The 25,221-nt window shown below is 40.2% G+C and overlaps 1 protein-coding gene across 1 annotated transcript in view; it reads left to right on the top strand.

Annotated features, from left to right (window-relative positions):
• Positions 1 to 25,221, top strand: part of ERC2 (ELKS/RAB6-interacting/CAST family member 2) — a 1,102,519-nt gene that overhangs the window by 647,289 nt on the left and 430,009 nt on the right. The window contains exon 13 of the mRNA XM_090022087.1: positions 15,498 to 15,658. Coding sequence (XP_089878213.1) covers positions 15,498 to 15,658 — 161 coding nt within the window. The remainder of the gene's footprint in view (positions 1 to 15,497; positions 15,659 to 25,221) is intronic.

Below are 25,221 nucleotides of genomic sequence, written 5' to 3'. Positions count from 1 at the left end.
ATGAAGTTGTCAGAGTGAAAGAAACAGAACCTTATTCTTCAAACAGAGGAGCTGGTGACTGGAGTTAACATTTCACTATTTATTGTCTCTGTGCTTTCTGGAAGATGGCTCTATACTGTTAGTAGCTCAGAATATGCCATAGGAAAAGAGGAGACGTGAGGATGAATGATGAACTAAATTTGCAAAGCCTATTTTTTATGTTGCTGGGTATTTAATGCATATTTAGCAAGAGCAAAGTAAAAGTAAAATGTAAAGGAGCTTCTAGAAATACAGAATTTGAATCCTCTTATAAGAATCAGTCACTTCCATCATCCAGCAAATCCAACAACAGTGAGAACTGGAATAGTTGTCACTGTAGTAGATTCAGTAGTTGGCAATTGTTTTATCCTGTGACCGTTTTAATAATGTTATCTATTCCTCCTTGATGATGCCTTATTTCAGTCTACATATAATCAGTCAGTTATTTCCACTTTTCACATTGCTCAGCACATTCATTTGTTCCAGGACTGCTGTTTTAATTTATTTTTAACTATTTCTGCTTTTAGGAGCAGATGAAAACAAACCATTTGGGACATGTGTAGATGAAACGAGGGCCCTAAATTGAAGTGGTGGGTTTTTAAAAACACTGCTTAAATTTAGAGAAAAGTAAACCCCCATGTCATGTACACCCATGTCTTACCTGCCTCTCCAGTTGCAGGGAAGGGAGGGCGAGCTGCCTGCCGGTGGAGCAGTCCCTGGGCTGCGGCGGTGGAGGACTGGTGCTCCTGTCCACAGCAGAAGTGACCCCCACCAGGTGGCACCCAGCTCAGGCGGTCCTGGGGGGCACCGTAGATGTGGAGGGAAGCACCAGGTCCCCACGCAATTCATGCAGGCAGGCAGGCTCCAGGTAAAAATAAAAAGATCAGGCTCACTACCTTGCCTTCCAGGGCTGCACTGAGCCCTGTGCTTTGCTCTGCAGGTGTAAGGCAGCAAACTAAAACTCCTTGGAGGTGTTTTATTTTGCTGTGCCCCAAAGTAATTTATAGTGCATTATGTTGCTGAAAGTGCCACAGTGGCTGGAATTATTGTGCAATATGCCGCTGACACGTGCAGACACCAACACCATTAAAGTGGTGCAAAAGTATTTAACTTGCTTTAAAGTGTCGTGCACACATGCCCCTCATTTCATCTACACACACCCTTGGTTCCCTCATTCTATATACCTCCCCAGAGCAAAATTTAAATAAAAACTTAGCCATGGCCTCTTTTTACCTGCCATTTTTTCTGTTAAAGGATCTTCTTAAAGCGTGGCTTTCTAACTCTTCTCAATACTCTATCCAGCCCCTGGGAGATCCAGGAAGATGATACTATTGATGCCTTCCCTACCTACTTGCTCTCTTTCACTGAGCATGAATACAAGTCCTTGTTAGGTCTTTGAGGTGTCTTTTAACACTGTGGGATGCAGCTCACAACATCTTGGCAAGGCTGGATGTATTAACTGACCTCAGCTTTTTAATTGGGTCCTCTGCCCTTTTACTTTAGTTATCTTTCTTACACCCCCAAAATCAACAGACCAAACTATGAAAGAGTGGGCACTAGACGTTAGGGCTTGCAGTCTCTCCTCTCTCATTGCGAGTAAAATCTCTGCAGTTCAGTAGAAGCTTATTTTTTAATTTTCCCCCTTTTCCCATGCTTGTGAGTGTCAGGTTGTCCTCCAGTTTCTTTTCCTGTGTCTGCAGTGTTGGACACACAGCCATTCTTGCACACCCTTTGATCAGCCTGGCACATTCTTTATGTGTAATTTTGTCTACCTAGCTCTCTGAAACACTGCTCTGACTGGTGCATGCTCTCAGAGCAGCCATACACATGCATGCTTCCTGTGCAAAGCTGCATGTTCTCCCTGCTGGACTCTGCCTGTCTGCCAGAGTGTCTCCCTTTAAGCTACTGTCTCTGCAATAGTACGTATACATCCCAGGGGTCCTTATTTCCCCCTCTGCTTCTGCAGTCTGACTGCTGCCCTTGTCTCAGACAGAAGAGATTACACAGTCACCCTTACATCTGGATTCTTCTTGCAAGATAGTGTGTCTTGAGACTGTTACAGAGTACAATCCAGTTTCTAGACATCCTATGCCTTCAGCATCACTTCTTTCTCCCAACGGGAATTTTTTCAAGCTTGTTGAAGGGCTGAAGGGAAATCTGTTGTCTATGACTGTCATATTCAGTAGGTTTATTGCTGCATTCCAGTTGTGGAGATAGTTTCAATAACAGGGAGCTCACATTTGCACCAAGTTTGTATTCAGCACCTCTATAATTTGACATATTGATTGAAATTCTACCTTCTTCATAGAATTCCTGCAGTCAGATTCTGGGATAATAGTTTTACTGATTCATGTGATCTAGGGTCACCTATTTTTACTAAATCATGTGATTTCTCCCTGGGATCATGTAATGAATTGTCCAAAATTTGGTTTTCCCTACTCGGCTTGCGTTAGTATCCTATGTTCTCTCTTCTCCAGGCCAACTCTGCATACTTTCTGTCTTGATCCCAGGTGGTTGCATTCAGCCTGAGTTGGGCATTTTGGCCCAACCTGAAGCAAAATCCTACCTGCTTACAAGAAAAATGTCTTCCACAGTACCCTGAAGTAGTTGGGCATACTCCTAAATCAGACTATCAAGAAAGCACAAACATGTAAGCCCAGCATTTAAAGGTGAAGTCCCTAAGGCACTCTGCTCTCGATAATTTTCACTCAATGTGTGTTGTCATATATGTACAGTGAGCTTAAGGAAATGTTTGTAGTTCTGTTCCAACTGCCCTGCCATAGTTTGCATGTTACTTTAAAATCTGAATTTATCTTATATAGTAGCAATGTCTTTTTAAAGGGCTTTTCCCAAATGTTATACCAAGGCCAACACTGTACAAATACACTTACAATTACTTGTTAGGGGTTGCATATTATGTATAGTAGCAGTGTGTTTTTATTAGCATGTTGTGAGCTCAGGGCTTATTGGGGTTTCTGGAGATTTGCCAGACCTATAAACAATACATAAAATACATTTATTACAAAAATATCATAGAACGAGGTAAACAGAGGAAGAAAAAAGTATTTGAATTAAAGGGAGAGAGAGAGTCCAAACATAAATTTCACTGAGTATTCAGTGTTCAAATGAATTTTATGTTAAAAGCCACACAGAGGCGTGGTATCACATTTCCTTTCTACAGAGGTTATACTGTGTTGCCAATTGCATGGGCATTTTTATTTCTTTAGCTGCCATATTAGTATCTTTAATTTGTACAAAAAACTGGAAAGGAAATCCTGTTACCTCAGCATTTCTCATGTCAAGTTATCCAAGTACTTTTATAGCACCAAAATGTTCACTGCAGTGAGTATCTTTTGCTATTACAGCAAGTGTAAACGTATTGTAATCCATGTACAGAACACATCTATTCACATAAACTATCTGTTTGTAAAAATATATTATATATACCAACTCCCTGCTGCCTTTGAAAATAGTGAGTGGAAGAAGAATTTCTAACTGTACAAATATATTAGGATTATGGATTAAAAGCAGGGGGAAGTAGCTTTGTACAGGGTAATTTAACAAGTGTGCAAAGAATCAGCTTTTGGCAAGAAAACTCCCAATTTGCCCTTTCTCCCTGCAGTTGACCTGGTGGATGAAATAGATGTGTGTATGATTCTAGGCATGCCTTCTCCAAAGATCACTTGTACACACTTTAGTCACCTTTTATATGCAGTGCTATTGACATTAACCAGAGAGGCCAGCCTGACAGTGCTGTACTTTAACACCAGCTAAAGAGTTGCTCTGCTCTACTTGCATAGTTTATCTAAAAGAGACTCAACACAAAAAATCACACAGCCTACCTAATTGTTTTCAGCCTAAAAGAGTTTTCTTCCATATGTGGTAGGAGGGTAACTGGGTGTGTTCTACTGAAATTATATATCAACTTGATAGCAAATATAGATCAGCAGTTTTCAGCCTTTTTTCATTGGAGGACCCCTAAAAAATCTCAAGTGGAAGTGTGGACTTCTTTGAATTGTAAATGTGGGTATTCACATATGTTTGATTGGTCATACTTGTATGTGAGAAACACGTTAGACATAGTCTGTGAACCTCTAGGGGTCTGCAGATCCCAGGTCAAAAGCCACTGATATAGATCATTATGACAATATTAAGATGAGCTGTATAATTTATGCATATCAATATATCACATCTAATTTGGCTATTTCTTACACCAGTGCAAAACAGATTTAATTCATGTATTTGGAATCGCATGGCATCCAACTAATGCATCTTAGATCAAAATCCAGACCATGAGCTTTTTCCTATCACATTACAGTTATCAAATTTGTTCAAGTGAGGCTGTGTGGGGAAAAAAAAAGAAGAACAGTGGTAAGAGACTCTGAGGGAAGATGTGGTTTGAAATTAAATGCAAACAAATAAGAGAATATATTTTTAAAAGTGAAAATAAGTGAACTTGCAAGCAGATGCTTTTATGTAAATAGACTATATTGTACACACATTCGTCTTAAATCAGAGAAGTAGGACTGTGCAGGATATCATTGGATTATAGGTTTAAGTGCTTTTTTGAATGTGGGCCATAGTGCTGACAATAGCATTGGAGGATATCAAATAAATGTACAAATGCAGGCAAGAACAGTATTATCCCCATTTTGCAGACTAGAAAAGTAAAGCATACAGATGTTAAGGCCAACACTTTTTTAAAAAAAGTCCTCACCAATTTTGGGTTTTCAACCTGAGACCTGAGTCAGGTTGTCAGATACTCTCACTGCACGGAACTCCCATTTGCTTCATTTGGAGTTGTGAATTTTCAGAACCTCACAAAATTAAAATTTCATTTCTTCATTGAATTTCCTGTCTTTAGTTCCACTAATTGTTCCTAGAATCATAGGCAGAAATAGATGTTTTTGGGTGAAGCAGATACGTTATGATGGCACAAAGATGATGAAAGGGGTGGTTACTTTCACCCATAGAAAAGTAGGGCCAGAAGGGATCTTGGGAGGTCATCTATCCTGACCCCCTGCTCAAGGCAGGATCATCTCTTTCCAAACCAACCCATAAGAGTGCCTGTCTAATATAGTCCTAAAACTGTGTAAACAACCCTGTCACACAAGTGCAAGGCATATTGCCCCAAAACACCAGCAACACCCTAACATGTCAGAAGTAAGGCCAGGAGCTGAGGGCACTGTCAGCATCCTATCACTGCGAATGTTGTTAAAATACACTCAAGTTGGTAGAAGCTTTTGGAAATGGGAGCTTAAGAGATTTGTTTTCAGTCTCAAGGGCCTACTCCTCTTCATTGAAGTGAACATAAAGATCTGGTTGACTTTTCGGGGGGGTTGGCTTAGGCATACTGCAGGTTAGGCCTTGTCAACAAGGAGTAATTAACCAGCATGATTATATTTATATAATTAAAACTCCCCATGTGGATGCTTTTTTCCCTGAAATTTGAGTGCTTTTTTCTTGTTTGGAGTATTCTGCTTTCAAAGTGATATAAATTAAATTAGTAAAGGGCACCCTTGTTCTAGAATGAATGTGTCCATGTAGGGAGCTATACTGATATAATGATAATTCAATAATTATATTGGTGTAGTTATGTGATTAAATTTCCCCATGTAGACAAGCCCTTAGTAGCAGAGTAGGAAACGGAACGCAGATCTCTTGAAATTCAGTCCCCTACTCTAGCTGCTAAAACAACTGCCTTAATATGTAAATATATGTGCATATTTAATGTGTATACATGCCAGGCAAAGTTCTGTCTTGAGTTACACCCCTGCAACCCCAGTACAGTGAATGGAATTGCATGGATATAAATGAAGGCAGATTTTATCTTACTGTGTTATAGGCGGTCTTGAAAATTATATTAAGATGTTTAAGATCAGGTTTCTATTCTGTCTAGAAAACAACAAGTTATATATTTAAAATGTCATTACATTTAAAAAAAAATAGTCTGTAATCACAATGACTCCAAAAAGAAAATGCATGTTTTTCTCTGTTACAATTCTTTTTGGACTTTAATAATTGAAATAAATGCAGAACAAAAAATGGTGTCTTAACTCAGATTTGCCATATGAGAACACTTCTTAACTTCCCTGATATTCTTTATCACCAGCAGAAGTTTCTTTCTGGAATGATTCAAAGTCTTTAACTGAAAACGCCATTTATATTTCCCCACCATCAGCAACATTAATGAATAACCTTCTAATAGCAGTCTGTAAAATAATAGAAATGTTTTGGTCTGTTTCTTGTTTCCCTTGCATCTGCCCTATCAATTTTTGTATTTGTAATTCCCTGCTGATGAAGCAATTTCTTGTTAGATGCAAATCCTACTCCAGCCCCACTTAGTGAAGAGTGCCCTTCCAGTCCACCAGTTTGTTTGTTTTTCAGGATGAGCAAGATTTTGCAAGTCTGTATCAGAGTTCAGCTCCACAATGGATCACTGCACATGGCTGTACAGCTGGAACTTCTGGATCTGCCCAACATGGATCCTGAGGTTGGACATCTTGCCCAAGATAAGGGGCAGGATTTGTATAGGTTACTGCTGTTCTCAGACTGTAGTAACAGCCTGTGTGTTACATGACTTGTTTAGAAATAATTTCTTCCCTTTCACAGAGTACAGTTTGGTGACATGATCCTGGGGCATAGAGCTGAATGGGGTAGCTAAACACTGTATTTAATTTCCATGGGCTGAACATAATCTTTAATTTCCACGTAGATGATGAACGGTATTCATCATTTTCTCTTAAATAATGAGCCTTTTTAGAGTGGTGTATTCTTTTTACTAACTCCCACCAATGTTTCCAAAACTGTTCATTTAGACTTGGATGTCTGGACATAATATATTACTGAAACCCTCTCATTTCAAGGCAAGATCACTGCATTCAGTGAAATACTGAATAATGTGTCCAGGAAACACATAGCTGTATTCTTCGTTTGTACTGAATTAAGAGAGTTAAAATAAGACTTGTTTCTGGTGGTTACTCCAGTTGCCTATGTGAAATGAATCAACACTCAGACTAGTTCCCAGAACACTTACAGAAATATCCTGGAGAATTTCATTGAAAGCAATGTCCTCTCTTTGTATAGTTAATCATCCTATGCAGTTCTCTGTAGAGAGAGAATTTTCTTTTAAAATCAATTAATTGTTTAAAATACCTATTGGAAATTTATTATGTTTGTTAAATTCTGGAGATGGGCAAGCCACCGCTGATGTTAATTTATGTCTTTATTGATTGTTTTAAGTCAAAAGCCACTGAAGACATAGACAAATGTACACTTTAGCTGCTTTAGAAGGGGAGGCAGACTGCACAACAACTATTATGTCTGTGTGATCCTAAGCAATACATATGGGCTAAATCACCCTGACTGTGACCCTGAATGAGGCAGGGTTAAAGTTGGAATGGCTATAGAATCATGCAACTGTAACAGTTACATCATAATAGCCTGTGATAGTAGCCTTAGCTGGTGATACAATTGTTACATCTCTGTGGCCACATCTACACAAGATGCTGACTGCGCAGTCATTTAGTACTTGCATATCCAAGTATTAAATGATTGTGCAGTAACTGGTGTTACTGCCCAGTAGCATCCCCACATGGCTTCCGGGTGGGGCACTGACTGCGCAGTAGCATCACATCATTGTTTGTGTCCTGCAATGCTACTGCACAGTGCTAATGAGCTACTCTGCAATAGTAACAAGCTGTTGCACAGTAAGTGTTTTGTGTAGATGTGATCTGTATACCCTATGTGAATGTAAGGGAGAATGAATTACAGTCTCACTTCTAATGATGGGTCCTTCATGGCACTGAGGCAAAACTCTTTGGGCAAATATGATAGAAGATCAGTTAGGCAAGGTTCTTTGGGTAGATGTGATGTCTTTTATTAGACCAACTGAGTAGTTAGAAAAGCCTGATAGCTTGCTAAGAACTTTTTTCCAACTACTCAGTTGGTCTAATAAAAGATATCACATCTACCCAAGGAATCTTGTTTGCCTTTGTCCTTAGACCAACACAGCTACAACCAAACCCCGAAAGATCAGTTAAATATTTAGCTCCCTTATTTAGTCTAATACTATGTACTTTAAAAAATGGTAACTAATATAATAAGGAGGGTTTCCCTCATATATATTTCTATGTAAAACAAGTTATCCAAATACATTTTTAAAATGTGGTAGGGCTGGGGTAATGGTGTAACTGTGATGGTCTAGGAAAAATATGAGAAACAAAGGTTTTTTGGGTGATATCTTTTATTGGACCAAATGTATATCTGGGAGGGAAATAGATGTGCTTTCAGGTACCACTGTACACTGTAACCAAGACCTTAGGAAGGGTACAAGTTTGCCTGTATCCTTCCCAACTATATAGTTGGTCCATAACATACCATCCATAAAAATGCTTGTCTCTTAACAAAAGAATTAAGTTTTTATTAAGTAGGTATGGAATGACTATGTGACTACTGGTATTTGGAAAAGTCAGTAAAGGAAATCTGAAACTGTTGTTTTTATCATTAATATTGCTGTTCAAATGAAGTGCCAATCCTTTAAGATACTATTATTAATAATACTAGTCCAGATTGTTGGAAAGTTGCTAGCTTGTTGTCATGTTGCCTGAAATAGTTGAACTGAAAAATAACATGCAACTTTCCTCCTCCCTGCTCTCACAAACTAAACTGTATTATGTTAGTATGAGTTGCATTGAGTCGAATCCAATCAGGAATTAAGAATGCTCAAGGGCATTTTTAACAAACTGTCATTCATTTGAACTCTAACCTTGTTTAATTTAACAGAATCTGGTTACTCTTGTATATATGTTTTTGCACATTCATTTCTCTTTCTTTTCTTATCTCTGTGTGAAACTCTGTTAATTGGACTTATGTGCATGGTGAGGGATGGGGAGGGGTGGCTTTTTTAAAACAGTAGGGTGGTAGTTGAAAACATACTGAAGATTAAGAGTTTAGCTTGTTTTCTCTGTTATTCAGAAATGGTGAACTTAAGTTCAGACACTGAGAATTTTTAATCAGAATGAGATCCCTGAGATGCTGAAGTTTTATTAGGCTTTATGAATTTAAAAAATGCAACCCTATTATTCCAAACAGTTCTTATAAAAAATGGCCAGTGGCCCAGTTAGGCCACTGCCCCACAAAAAATGTTAAAGTAGCTAGAAATAGAGGCAGGACATACAGTGCTACAATGTTTCATCTTTAAAAAACAAAAGACAAGTTTCAATGAGGTCCAAAAAGTAAATCCTTCCAAAACATGAGGTTCAAACCTTTTAGTTAGTAATTAAAACATCCAGTCAGTAGCCACAGGGGAGTTTGTAGATGTTACAATTTCAGTCTTTTCCAAAAGGTGTCACTGTAAGGCAGTGATGCTGAAGAAATGTAAGGTAGAAAAGAGATAAAAGTAGAAATGTTGCATAATAAGAATAACTGGAAAAATAAGATTAGCATAACTTGCTTTCCGCAGATAATTAAAATCCTTTAAAATACTGCCGGATTATTATAAGTAATAATGACTCTGAGAGAGATCGTTCTGTAATTTTGCGTAAAAAGACTATCCTGTTAATGCAAGTGTGTGAATACACACTTCAGTTTGGAAGTGATAAATGGCTTGACTGGATTCATAAACCAGATAAATTGCAGGCAATATACTTCAATGCAACCTTTCTCTTATTTTTTTATGCATCTCTATAAAGCATATGTGAAGGTGCCATTTGCACAATATGTAACTATTCTCTCAGTTTCTTTTCCTAGGTAAAGTAGAAGCTGAAAAAATTCTATCAAGATAATATTGTTGCAGGAATGGAGGAAAAGATTCCTTAGAACTCCATTCCTGTATGTCACCAGTGTTGGAACAGCAGAGGAAAGCCATTTTTGGCAAAATGCAAAAGCTGAGATTCAATAATAACACTATGTCATTATTTTGGGTTTATGCAAACAACTAACATTTGGGTTAAAAGTTTTCTGTTACATCTTACCCTTAATATACTTGGTTGTCCTTGGACCCCAGCATCAGGTAGTGAACAGGTATCAGTGTTTTAGGCTACAGCTCTTTTCCTTTCAACGCATTTTATATAGATTCAATGCCTATAGTTAAATTTGCCTAACACCTAACGTTGTGATTGATTACAATGAATTTAATGTGTGTGAATAAAGATAACATAGAAAGTGATTGTTATTGTGCCATGAGCAATCATACACATTTTACATTTTCTAACAATATCTGAAAATGCTCCTATATTTGCCTGCCTACCTGCCAATCAGATTTTTCTGCTGCCGTATAATTTGCTTGTGAGATCATTAGCTAGTGAAATACATGACCCTGAACATAGGTTTTGGCAGAAGAATGGACAAGAGACAGCTTGTACATATTGGGCATTGGTATGGATATGCAGTATGTGGTGCTGCAGATCCATTTGCAGTGCTGGACAGTGCATGTGCTGCACATGCAGGCAGTCCCCATGCTGCTGATTTGCTGGCCCCAGCCTCCCCTACACCCCCTGGGGCAAATGTGCTGCATGCCAGGACATGTGCATGGGCATTTCTCAGCGTGTATTTGTGCTGCTGCTGTTTGTCCCTAGGAAACATACATTCCTGCTCATGGGGACATGCCCATTGTGTTTAAAATTTAAATGCATATATTATGTTCACATCTAAATATGTTCATGATTTGTGGTCTTCATCTTCTTTTAAATTTAGTTTTTCTTTTTTCCTCTAAAATGGATCTCTTTTGTTTGGCTATACATAAATATGTTGCACCTATATTTGTTTAATTCCCTAAAGTTAAAAAACAAATAAAAATGGTTTAGAGCATTAGAAGCTTGAAAATAGTGAGCACTTCACATGCTTTAAAAATGTAAATTATCTATTCTGTGCAAGACTTGTTAGTCTGTCAACACAGTATAAATCTGACTAATGTTTAAGGAAAAGGAAAAGACAAATGCTAAAAATGTGGAAGGGGTGGTGTTATTTTAGGATTTCATCTTACATACAGGTCTGCAATTGCAGAGTGATATTGGCTTTGATGAAGCTGTCTTGAGGCTAGAATCCACAAATGTGGGTCAGTTTACAGGTCTAAGTCTTTATCAGTATTTTTATTAACAGATGCTCCAAGATTTAAGTAATAGATTGGAGGTTTAATTACATGACTCTACGAATATGAATTGTGTTATTAAAATTGGCTTAGAGAAATTTAACATAAACTTTTTAAAAATCTAAAGTTTTATATAAGGCTAGCCTGCTCTTAGGAGGTAGTATTTGTATATGAATACACAGGGAAACAATCATTATTGTATTTTCATTGTAATTTATTAACATTTTCAACTGTTGAATTATTGAACTATTGAATGTGGCCATGTCTCTCTTACCTTTTCCTCAGTTTTGCTTTTTCATTTTTTATTTTTTTTGTAGATCTTAGTGCATATATTCTCTCTCTCCTGTATGTGTTTTCCCTTAGTATATTTTTTCTAGGAAGTATTCACTGTGCGTATCCATTTTTCAAACTATCTGTAACAGGGGGCCTACCAGGGCCGATCGCCACGTGGCCTGCCCACCTGCTCTTGGGCTAACTGCCCATTTTCTCGCCCACCACGCCTTGGTCTTAATTGATTAATTAATAGATGTAATTAAGTGGGAGGCTGCTCATTTTCTGCCCCGCTGCGAGGAGGCACTATCTGCGGCTCCATTCCTCCCCTACACCGCAGTCCAAGCCTTGCTGATGACATCATGATGTTCTCATACATGCCAGTCCCCCATGATGGGGCCCAGAATCCTACTGTAGGACCCCACCCGGGTTCCTCCCTTCAGGCAGATTCTGCCGCCATCATACGGGGCCATATATCTCTCTGCCACTGGTTCCCCTTTGGTTGTGGTCTCTTCACTGGGACCTTCAGCTCACACTAGCCCTGGCCCACCTCCAGGCCAGTCGGGACCTCAGGCTCTTGGGCGTCCCTCCTTGCCCTTCTGACCCTCCTGGTCCTGGCCTCCACTTGGGCCAGTCAGGGGAAGCTATGGCAGGCCTTGATGTATGACCCATACTTTTTCCCAGGGTCCTCCTTTCTGGGTCCTCCTCCACAGATGCGGGGAGCTGGGTTTACCTCACAACATGATTGGTGCCTCAGGGTCTCACTCCCCCCTACTACCAGTGTTATATTCGACCCAAACTCTGCCTCTCCACATTGGAGGACTTACTGGGGTTAGGACTCAGCTCGCTTTCTCTGGCTGATCCCCCTCTCCCTTCACAGGGCTCCACACACTGCCACCCTCACGCTGGGGGCTCCACAGTACTCATAACACTCCCTTTACTTGGGGTCTTGGGGCTTCCCTCCACAGGTGGGCTCAGGAGGCAGTAGCCTGGCCCCAACTCTCCTCCTCGGGGTCTCAAACCCCTGCAGGGCTCAGGCAGCCTTGGCCACACCTGTCCTCCAACTCTCCTCCTCAGGGCTTGTGCCCCAACAACTACCTCCAGTGTATGCAACCCACCCCAAGGTGAGGGCTAGGGCTTAAGGCACCCCAACCCACCTTTCAACAGGGTGGTAACTGAACTGGCCTGGCATTTCCTGGGGGCTCCCATGCCACTGAAAGCCCCACCAGGCCACTCACTCCTGGCAGGGTGCAGTTTTTTAGGTCATGCCCAGGACCAGGAGCCTCCTACCATCCCCTACAACTCCTCCCTTACCTCCAGATGAAACTCAGCAGCCCTCAGGTCAGGCAATGTTGTTACCTCCCTCCAGCAGGGAAACTGCCTTGTATATATTAGCCCTGAGCCTAAAATGGCTGCCCTCATTAGGCACCTGGAGACTGCCAGCTCCACGGCCTTGAAGTGGCAGGCACACCTAGTGCTCTGCCACGCTATCTAAAGGCCTCGTCCTACAGATAGACAGAATCAATGGCACAATTGGCACCAATTCTGTTAGGCAGGGTGGGAAGATACAATTGTTTGTTTGTCAATAGAAAATGGCTGTACAGTAGGTGTAGTAGAAGCAGTAGGTATAGTAGAAGTAATTTGTTGCACAGTCTGAAAAGTATGTGAATAATATATATAGTATTTTTCTATTTCACAAAGCTGGTTTGAGAGAGGCAAACAATGTTATATATGTTCACCTTGAAAATGAAAATATATACAAGTACTGATTGGCTGCTAGTGGGTTTTAGATAACATCAAGGGGACAAGCAATAATTAACCATGAACTTTAGGAAATATCTTATATTCTCTGTAGAGAAGCTGATTGTATAACCACAAATTAATTCTCTCAGACTACTTCCATAGACCAGCAAAAGCAAACATTTTTACTTGACTTGTATAGCATCGTTAACATGGTAGCATAGAAGGAAGAGGGTAATTTATATGTGATCCAGCTGGTCCTTTACCAGTCCTATTTGGCTTCTCACATGCAGTGCATTGGGGTTTTCCCTTCTACTGTTGACCAATTTGTAGAATTGTAATTTTTAGTGAGAGGAGAAGAGGAACAAAGAAAATACTATACAGTGTATTATGTTATCAACACTATTACAAGTAGACAAGCTGTTCACTGAGTGATAGAAATGGTCACAGACCAGCTGAAGGAGACCTATAGATTTTGGTGCTGCTCAGGAAGGATTATCTTTAGCAAACAATGTTCTGAATCATTTATTTGAGTGATCTGGGACTGTGGATAGAGTCATCTGAGTCATCTAGAATATTCAGGCATACTGGTATATTCATCACCTTCACAGGGCATCTGAGTACCTTTTCTTGCTGAACTTTTGTTTTCTAGCTGTGTCTTGAGAGTTTTCTGAATCTCTCAGCAATTCATCCTAAGTGCATTTCATTTCTGAGGACTACCAAACCAAATTCACTAAGATGGATTTATGGTTTTAAGTACATTTTATACATTTAAAATACCTCAACTGTATTTAAGATTGCATTCAGTATTAAATCATAAGAAGCTCCCTAGTTAAGGTTGTAGTACACACGTGTCATAACACACCCCAGTCTCCCTAGTTCTCCATAGTCTGTACCCACATCAGACGTTTTTACCAGTGTAACATAAAATGTAAGGGTATTGCTACACATTGCACTTTGAACTGCTCAAGTGTTGACCAGTGTTAGTGCTAGTCCGAGTTTGGAGCAGTCACATATTAAGGCTAAAATCCTTCTCTGAATCTGTTCTCCACCTGCTCTAGCGGGGTGGGGTGGGGAGTGTAAGAGTTGGGTTGGGGGGAACAGGAACATGAAGGTGGGAGGCAGAGAGTTAAAGTGGGATGGGGTGGGTAAGAAAATGGGAGGTGGAAACGAAATGTGGATGAGGGAAGTGTGGTGAGATGAAGGAAGAAAGCAGCTTCTGAAGGATAAAATAAAAAGAGGAAAACAGAATTTAAAAAGAAACAAAGAGGAAGTAAATTAAAGAAAGTCTCATATTGTAATAAATTGGAATTGGGGTATAGAGGATGTTGGTCTTGCTTTCTGGGGTGGCTGGTGGGTAGGAGTGATGAGATAAGGCACGTTTTGGAGAAGTTACTGCACCTGCCCCAGGAAGGAAACTCCAGGTCATGGGGACCTGGTCTGACTCAGTACCTTGTTTCTGTTTTCTCTATCCCCATAGATTTCATTCCTGGATCCTTCTGTGCCCTGGCTATCTGGCACATTTAGGTTTATTTGTACAGGGTTGCACTCCTGGGGATGGGAAGGTCACACCCCAGGGGTCAGGATGGCAGTTGACTTGGTGCCAGAACTGCCCTCTGGCAGTACAGTTCAGGGAGTGGAAAGTTTGTCCACATAGAACAGGAGGGTGGGGGAGAGGATGCCATATGCTGGGATGCTGGCAGACTGCAACTTGGGCAGTTCATCTGTAGGGAATGGCCACACATTAATGGAACATGAGTTGGTAACATGGATCGGAGATAAACCTGCCCTGGAGTGCCATAACTGAAGCAGCCTAAAGCATGCTTAAAACTAGTTTCAGGTGTTAACGTGGACAATCCAGAGGTTAAGAGCTCCAGGAGTTACCTAAAATTAATGTGTAACAAACCTCTAAGTCTGCCATTGTCTGGTGAACTTAGAACATAAAACACCCAATGTGAAAGATTTCAGATTGAAAAGAGATGTTTTGGGAGAAAAAATTGTGGTTTGTCAAGATCAGTTTATAATGGAAACAATGTCCAGTTCTGAACTCTGGAGTTACTAGAACAGACTCATGACTTCTGCAGCATAAATGGTGCAGAAAGTATTTTCAGATTGTACCTTTACATGGGACTAGTTGAATGGCTGTCTGCTAAATTGCATTAGTTTTTTGGTTTGTATAAATGTTGTTTGTGACTAGATGGTTGGTTGGTTGGCAACCTAATCTTTTCTTAGCTCTTAAGAACTTTATTACCAGGAAAAAATACTGGTAATAACCCCCTCCCTGCCACTACTTATACTAAGTCCTGTGATTATTTTTTTTCTATTAACAAAATGTTTGCTTGATTTGAAGAATGTGAAACACATAGTGTTGGCTTTTCAGGTAGAAGAATTGATGAATGCACTGGAAAAGACTAGGCAAGAACTGGATTCTACCAAAGCTCGCCTTGCATCAACACAGCAGTCTCTGGCTGAGAAGGAAGCACATCTGGCCAACCTAAGAATAGAGCGGAGAAAACAGCTTGAAGAAATACTGGAAATGAAGTGAGTATATATTTCTCTTGATTCTATAAAACTCAAGAAATGATTATTCTGGTACAATATCAATTTTTACAGATATAAATTCTATATTGAGGACAGTGGATCTGAGGACTCCTTAGAAGTGAGTTCTGGTTAGTTTCCTTGAAAATACAGAAAAACAAGACATGCTTTTTGCATTCTGAAGCCTTGTTAAGCCAAGAAAACACCCACAATTAGAATTTTTGAAACCCTATTGTTTTATAACTTTTATTTCCCCTGTGTTAGATACTAGTAAAGGATTAGCACAGTTTAATTTTAATTGGAAGCTTCTCAAACATTTTCTAAGAAGAATATATATTCATTATCAGTATTTTAAATTTCCATAAGGTTTTGCTACATTCTATTGTGAAAAGCATGTATCTGTAGGACAAAAGAGATTTGCCTTCCTTCAGGCACAGAAGTTATACTCTCATATTTTGGTAAGTATCTTGAGAAAATCTATGTTGGGTTTTCCATTAGTGATGTCACATAGGAGGAAAATGGGACAATTTCATGTAGATGTTGCAAAGTTTACTACGTTGAATTGGTACAAAAACGATACAACACTATTACTATATATAAAGTTGAAGAAACCAAAAAGGTACAGAGGCCTATAATTTCAATCTAGCTTCCCACAATAAAGGAAAATGTGTGTAATTATAGTGCAGTAAGGCTGTGACACAATCTTTGAAATTGGTGTTTGCTAGAGAAGAATGACCATGTTATAACTTGGCCAGGCTGGTAAGTATGTAGTGCATATTAAATATAGCAAATTCAAAGAACCGTCATTTTGCAAGTGTTTTGTGTGTGTGTATGTGTATATATATGTATATTTATATCTATGTATTTAGGCCAGTTCTAATTTTCAGTTTTTATCAGCCATCTTGCTGTATGGGGCTGATGTCCATATATGTGTAAGTAATCTTACAAAGGATTATTTATATACTGTTGGTCAAAAGAAATGGACATATACGGAGTACAGACACAGGCATATGTATTGCATAATTCTGCAAAAATAAACAGGCTTCAGGGATGTCACATAAGAAGAAGATTGTATTATAAATATCTAGGTGAATTTCTGGTTCTAATAAATCATAGAATCATAGAAAATTAGGGTTGGAAGGTCAAAAGTTCATTGGGTGCCATACATGAGCAGGGAGGCTGCTTCAGCACACTGTAATTCCAGCACATTAGAGCAGACTCACTTAATCGAGTCTGCTATAGTGTGGCAATTACTGCATTCCAGCAGCCTCCTGTGTCTCATGCATCAACGCCCCCATGCTTCAAAATGGCAGTGCAGGGCACTTTATCTAAAGCTTATTCAATGAGCTTTAGAGAAAACACCCCCCACCTTCATTTTGAAGTGTGGAGATGCTGATATACAAGACATTCTGGGCACTCTAATCAAGTCCATCAAGTCCAACCCCCTGTTCAAAGCAGGGCCAGCTGCAGCTAGATGATCCAAGTCAAAACTTTGTCTACCCAGGTCTTAAAAACGTCCAAGGATGGAGAGTCTACAGCCTCTCTGGATAGCCTGCTCCAGTGCTTTACTATCTTGCTTGTGAGAGAGTTTTTCTTAATATCTAACTTAAACTTCCCTTGCTTCATCTTGAGACTATTGCTCCTTGTTTTGTCATCTGTTACTGTTGAGAACAGTCTAGCTCCATTCTCTTTGTAACCACCCTTCATGTAGCTGAAGTCTGTTCTTAAATCCCCCCCTCAGTCTTCTCTTCTGCAGACTAAATAAGCCCAGTTCCCTCAGCTTCTCCTCATAAATTGTGTGTCTCAGCCCCCTAACCATTTTTGTTACCCTCTTCAGGACTCTGTAATTTGTCCATATCCTTTCTATAGTGGGAAGTCCAAACTGGACTCAGTACTCAATTTGTGGCCTTACCAGTGCCAAATAGAGAGGAATAATCACTACCCTTGATCTGCTGGCACCAGTCATACAAATGCAGCCCGGTAAGTCTTCACAACAAGGGCACAATGTTGGCTTATATTCAATTTATTGTCCATTGCAACTTCCATGTCTTTTTTGGCAGAGCGGCTGCTTAGCCAGTCTGTCTCCAGTCTGTATCAGTACATAGGATTGTTCTGTCCTAAGTTTGACACTTGTCCTTATTGAACTTCATGTGATTTCTTTTGGTCCAGTCCTCCAATTTGGATCATTCTGAATCCTAGTTGTACTCTCCAGTATATTGCACCCAACTTGGTGTGAGACACAAACTTGGTGTGGGTGCATGCCATTCCATCTTCCAGATCACTGATGAAGATACTGACCAAACTGGCCTCCAGACTGACCCCTGGGGTACTCCACTTGATACTTGCTGCCAACTAGACATCAAGCCACCTTTTGAGCCTGATGATCCAACCAGCTTTCTGTCCACCTTACAGTCTATTCATCCAACCTGTGCTTCCTTAGCTTGCTTGCAAGAATATTGTGGGTGACCATATGAAATCCTTGCTAAAGTCAAGGTATATTATATCCACTGCTCTCCTCACCTCTGCAGAGCCAGTCATCTCATCATAGATTGGTCAGCATGATTTGCCCCTTGGTGAATCCATGCTGACTGTTTCTAATCATCTTGTTCTCCTCTAAGTGCTTAGAAATTGACTTTTTAAGGACCTTCTTCATGATTTTTCCAGGGACTGGGGTGAGGCTTACTGGTCTGTAGTACCCCAGATCGTACTTCTTTCTTTTCTTAAAGATGGGCATATTTGCCCTTTTCCAATCATCTGACACCTCTCCCTATTGCCATGAGGTTTCAAAGATAATGGCTAGCAGCTATGCAATCACATTGACCAAGTCCCTCAACACCCTCAGGTACATGTGCAGGCCCATGGATTTGTATATGTCCACTTTTCTAAATAATCCCTAACCTAGAGGTTGCCTCCCCCATTCATTAATGGACCCACACTTTCCCTCATCTTCCTCTTGCTACTGACATACTTGTAGAAACCATTTTTGTTACCTTTCACCATTTTTGCTACCCTCCAGTTGTTAGCTGCAACTCTAGTTGTGCTTTGGCCGTCCTGATTTCATCCCTGCATGCCCAAGCAATACTCTTATCCTCCTCCCTGATAGTTCATCCAAGTTTCCACTTCTTGTGAGCTTCCTTTTTGTGTTTTAGCTCATTGAAGTGTTCCCTGCTAAGCCAAGCTGGTTTTCTACCATAATTGTGAGTCATTGTACCTGGGATGGTTCATTTCTGTGCCCCTGCCCCTAATAAGATTTCTTTAAAGTACAATGAGCTCTCCTGGACTCCTTTCCACCTCAGACTTGCCTCCCAAATGAACCTTTCCATCAGTTCCCTGAATGAGTTAGAGTCTACTTTTCTGAAGTCCAGGGTCCTTACTCTGCTGCTCTTTATCCTTCCTATCCTCAGGATCCTGAATGCAATAATTTTGTGGTCACTGCTGCCCAAGTTGCCATACACTTTCTGTATTCCCCACCAAATCTTCCCTGTTTGTGAGCAGCAGATCAAGAAGGGCCTCTCTAATATTTTCACCAGGAAGTTGTCCATAGCGGTCTTCAAAGATGTCCTGGGTTGTCTGTGCACTCCTGTATTGCCCTCCCAGCAGATGTCAGGGTGATTGAAGTTCCCATGAGAACCAGAGCCTGTGATCTGGAAACTTCCACTAGCTGTTTGAAGAAAGCCTCATCTACCTCATCCTTCTGGTCTGGTGGTCTATAGCAGATACCCACCACAACATCACCCTTGTTGCTCCCTACTCTTACCCTAACCCTGAGAAATTCAACAGGCCTGAGCAAGCATACAGCTCTTTTACATAAAGTGCAACAACTCCTCTTCTCCCCTGCGTGTCCTTCCTGAACAGTTTGTACTTATCCATTACAATGTGCCTGTCATGCGAGCTATCCCACCAAGTATCTGTTATTCCAATCACGTCATAGTTCCAGTTCTTTCTGCTTGTTTTCCAGGCTCCATGCATTCATGTACAGATATCTGAGGTAATTAGCCCTATTTTCTCAGGAAGTATGAGAAAGTGTCCCCTGTTGCCCCTTCCTGCTGGGCTTCCTCCGGGTAACCCACCTACTTACCTCAAGACTTTGGTCTCCATCCTCTGGTGAACCTAGTTTAAAGTTCTGCTCACTAGGTTAGCAAACTTATCTAGTGAGAAGGGCTTTAAAGTAGGGTATGTAGGCTTTAAACTTTAAATCGATGAGAGTTTTATCATTGACTTCTTTAAGGCCAGAAATGAATCTTAGCCATACGAAAAAGATGTACCTGGGGTATCACTGCCAATATTGTATACAGTTTAATAATCGTACAGGGATGCAAATGCATTAAATACCTTTTATTAAGCTTTTAGAGTTATTTTCTCTTATATATATGAAGTTGTTATCCAGCTATTTAGTCGCATGTTAAAAATTGGGTGTTTAATGCCAATGCTTCATGTATCAGCTTGTCTTGATGATATCTGTTGCATTAAGTGTAAAAGTTCTGCTTCCAATAGAAAGAATGATTTGCTTTATAACTGCCCACATACATCAATTACTGGGTAAAATGGAGGAGAAAAATATTTATGGCTTGTTTTAGCAGTTTCTGTGAAATGGAAAGACTAGGATGTATGGCCCATGAAGACGCATACAGTATAACTTCATAATTCTGGAATCCTTGGGACCGAGCATTTGCTGGAAATTTGAAAATTCCAAATTTTTGAAACTAGAGTGGTGGCTGGTTGTGGGGGAGGTGGTAGGGGATAGCGGCGGCCAGTCCTGGAGCAGTGGCTGCATGCAGAGCAGGGTGGTGGATGGCGGCAGCAACCACCATCTGCAAGCTTCTCCCTCTGCATCTGGAAGGGTGGATGGAGCAGTGGCCAGTCCTGGAGAAACAGCTGCAAGCAGAGCAGCAGCATGGGGTGGTGGATGGCGGCAGCAGCCACTGTGTGCAAGCCTACCTCTCCGCATCTGGGAGAGTGGAGGGGGAAGCTTAGAGTGTGCCAGATTTTTGATACCCGGATTTATGAGGTTAATACTGTATTAGTAATTTATCTTTTGGTAGAGATTCTCAGTTGGTAAAACCTACCCAAAGTTTGAATCCAATTTGGATAGAAATGGGTTGCTGAGTTTTAGGAAAAGTATGATTCTAATAGCTGGAAAACCAGTTGTCTTAGCCCTGGGATAGAAAGAAATCAAAGGCTTGGTTGGGATATTGAGCTAGTCAGTCAGTTACTCCTAAGAAACAATGATGTGGTGATGACACAAAGAAACTTGTTAATCAAGGAACCATGTATTTGTAACTGATAGGATTTTGTTTTTAATGTTTCTCTAGTTACATAATTTTACTGTGCTTTCGTAACCACATTTAAAAGCCATTATTATTATTATTATTTTACTTTTTTGTACTTATTTCGTAGTTTATCATTTTATTGGCTTGAAAAATGCACTGTTTCCACTGATATAGTGGTTACTGCTGTAAAAAAAAGCAATTTTAAACAAATCTTAGTTGTTTTCTTTAAAAAAACAAACAACAAACAACTTTTTAGCCCCTTGAACCATGATTTATTGAAAAACTCCTTGAAATGATTCCCCCACAAAAAAACCCCCAATCCAAAACACCTACCAGCAGAAAACCTATTTATAAAACATAAATATAGGCTACCTCTTCTCCAGTGAAGGGTTTCTAACCACCATCCTTAGGAAAGCAGTTTGTCCAGCTGCAAGCCAGTATGGTTAAGTATAAGGTCTGTTTTTCTCCTGTTTCAGTACTTGTTTTACATAGGTGTAGGTCTGTTGATTTTAACTACATCAGGGAGTAGTTCTGAGTAAATGTAAGCATCTAATGAACTGTCTTCTCTCTAGTCACACAGGTCTTTCCTTGATTTGCCCTATTGAATCTAGCCCTATTGAAAGCACTGAGAGCTTTTGCTAATGAATTAGATGGGATGAAGATAAAGACCCATTGTTTAGCAAGTAACTCATGTTAATCAGTTATCACCTGGTTCAAGGTGTACCATAAAATAGTTCTATGTAAGACATATACAAGACTGAGTTCATAATAGGGAAGAAACCAAAAAGCTCTGTTCTGTACCAGAAAGTATCTTGGTCACCTGTGCATTAGGCCTGTGTGAAGCAGAAAGTATTTGCTTTAGATTCAGATTTGGTGATTTGAATCACCGTCCTGATTCAGTTTGGCTGAATCTGAAGATATTTGGCACCGAATCTTATTCGGCCATAGAATATACAGGCAGGCAGTGCCGGTGGGAGCAGCTGGATGAGCCCTGGCTTGAGCCAGCAGCCCGAGGAGAAGGCTTGTCTGGCTGCTTCCCCAGTTGTTCCACTGCTGGATCAAGGCAGGGAGTTCTGGCAGTCCCAGAAGAAGCTGCAGGGGCTGGGGGATCAAACCGGAAACTGGAAAATCAAACCGGGAGCTGGGGAAAGCTCCTGTTTCCCCAGCCCCCAATAATTCCCTCCAGCTCCTGGTTCAATTCCCAAGTTCCCAATTTCATCCCCCAGCTCCCAGTCACTCCCCACAACTCCCCAGTCAGCTCCCATGGCTTCTCCTGGGGCTGTCAGCACTGCCTGCCTTGCCCCTGTGAGGGGACAGCTGTGCGAGTAGCTGGATGCACTGTGGCTTGAGCCGGCAGCCCCGAGAGAAGCCATGGGGGCTAGGGGAAATGATCAGGGAGCTGGGGTATCGAATTGGGAGCTGGGGGGAAGCCCCTGGGGAAGCCCCTGTTCATTCCCCCCCAGTGCCTGCTTCGATTCCCCAGGTCCCGTTTGATCCCTCAGCTCCCAGTCATTCCCCCCAGCTCCCCGATTGTTCCCCCCAGGCCCTGCAGTGTCTCCCCGGGCTACCAGCACTGCTGCCTTGCCCTGAGTGAGGGGAAGCTGGGGGAGCAGCTGGACAAGTCATGGCTTCTCCCAGGGCTGCCGGCTCAAGCCGGGACTCATCAGGCTGCTCCCTCAGCTGCTCCCACCAGCACTGCCTAGTGCCTGCCTGTACAGTCTTTGACCGAATCTCCGAATCTCTCAGAATTGATTCATAGGCATCTGATTTGATTCAGCAAGATTAATGGGTCTCCTGATGTGATTCCGATTCAGAGACTCGCCCACCAAATCAGGCTGAATCTCCTCTGAATCAAATCGGCTACCGAAGCTTCACACAACCCTACTGTGCATCTGTATTATTAGTCAGTTTTCATGGAGTTAACTGATGATATAATTTAAGTAAATTAGAGTTGCACAGGTGTGTCTGTAACTTGATCAGCAGAACCCCTGTAACTGGTGGTGATGTGTGAGACAGAAAGAACTCAACCTGACTCAGACTCCGGGATGAATTTGCTGGTCTAGGAGGTAGGAAATAAAGCTATTTCATGTGGAAAGACATGAACAAAATGTATACTGAAGCCACATAGTGCCAGTTCTACACGGGCCCATTTGAGAGTAGAATTACATTTAATTTATTTAATTTCTTAAGTTCATCTTGTCACAACCTTATTTATTACATTTTTTAAAAGTATATATTTAAAATCATTTGAATTCTCTGGATGAAAGGAGTAATGTTAGTGCTAAATGTTAAACATACAGAAATTTGTATTTTGTTATATCAATGTGTATCTTAATTGTACATATCTTTAGTAAAGTAATGGTTTTGTAATATTTGCAGTCCATTACCCTTAGTAAGTATCTAGTATGAATAATTCACAAATATGTATCAGAGTAGTTTAATTTTATGCATTTACTGAAACAGGATCATAAAACATTATAAAGCCACTGAATAAGAAAGGAGCCTAATAAAAAGAATTCAATGCCATATTTGGAAATATTTCTTATGTTTTAAAAACCAAACTTTAAAAGTTAATAACATCCATACAGCTGATGACAGAATGACAATTCTATGTGGTACTTATACATTAAAATGGGGTTTCTTTGGCCATTTTCACTGATATGTTAAAATAATTTATTAATTGGCAGGTACAGGACATACCTAGTATTTACTATTTTATTATTTAATGCTGGGTGGATACAGTCTGTAACTGACAGCTTATAGTCAAATAGGCATGAAGAGGTTGTTTAAGATTTTTTTTTTTATGATTTCCTATGCTTATATTATTATGTTCAAGTTCCAAACATAACTCCACATTCTACATCTGTTTGGCTGACATGGCCAAGATCCATCTTAATTTACTGGATATAATCAATTGTCAGTTGTGGACAACTTCTTCAGTTTTCATTGCATATCTGCATATAAGCTTAATTATTTAAATAAGTTTAAAATAAATTTGGTAGCAGCTTAATCTGGGTCATTATCTAGTTGGCCTTTTTGATCTGCAAGCTGAGAGAGAGGGCCACTCATTAGATAAGTACCCTTCAAAAGAGAGACAGTTTGGATGGAATTAGATAAACATCTCCTTATTCTTTACATGATGCTGACACATGGAAAAGATAAGATTTATTTTAAAGAAGAATTCTGTTGTGCTGAATTTTAGAACAAGCTTTTCCAGTTATTGATGGTAAGTATCTGTATGGGTCTGATTTTCCAAATGTTTTTTTTTAATATTGCTAAATTATTTCTGGAGGAAATGTTTTTGTTATGGTGCATATTACTCTCTCAGGGCACCCATAACTCATACTGACATTAATGGGAGTTATGCATACATGTTGACAGTAGAATATACCATGTGTTCAGATCCATCATTTTGCTTAATTGTCCTGATGGTTTGTGAGTGGTATATTCTGTCTCTTCAAAGAATAACAACAATGAAAAAATATTTTATAAAATGTACTTTGAAAATTTTCTGTATTTCATACCGTCAGTAAAAAGGATGTAAAAATTTAACAAGATATATCTTGAAGCATTTTTAAAGGGTATTACAGTGGACTGTAACTCTTCTATATACCTTTTTGTTGAGAAATTCACAATGTGGAACAGGACGTAGTAGAGATTCAACAAGGTTTAGTTAGAAAAGCTTCCTTTATTTTGTACCATGCAGGGAGGGATCCTTTTCTGGTCCATGGTTCAGCCTTCCATTGTTATCAGAAGACCCAATAATTATTTCATCTGCATATAATGCCAGGCTGATAATTTCTGCATGACATTGGTTTCCTCAAAACCTGTGCTTCCAGACTAATCTACTATGCAGTAAAGCATCATCATCTACACGTGCACACCATTTACCACACAGTAAATTAGTCTACTGCACAGTTAGCCAGTAAATACAACTAGTAAACTAACTGTGCAGTAGCTAAAAATTCTGAGCCCTGCCCTTCTGCTCAGTATTGCCTACTGCTAAACTCCCTTCCCTGCAGCACAGGTGGTACAAGTATGAGGAAGGACACAGTCTCAAAAGAGAAGGAGTTTCGAGGACTTTGTGGGGCAGGGAGTTTGCTTTGTTTTTTTGAAGGGGTTGACCTAGGATGGATGCAGAGGACAGCCTTAGGAACAGTCCCAGTTTGGTATTTGGGTATGTAATAGAAGGTATTCTAGGGCTTATTGATGGTAGGGAGGGCAAAAGGGAAGGAGGCAACAGGCATAGCTAGGATCTTCTTTGAGAGTGCCCTGCAGAGGGATTCATGGTATTGT

The sequence above is a fragment of the Crocodylus siamensis genome, chromosome 11 (genome assembly GCF_052110815.1).
Source record: "Crocodylus siamensis isolate JL-2025a chromosome 11, ASM5211081v1, whole genome shotgun sequence".
NCBI lineage: Eukaryota > Metazoa > Chordata > Crocodylia > Crocodylidae > Crocodylus > Crocodylus siamensis.
The sequence above is the reverse complement of the archived record's forward strand: the minus strand, read 5'-3'. Positions and strand labels throughout refer to the sequence as shown.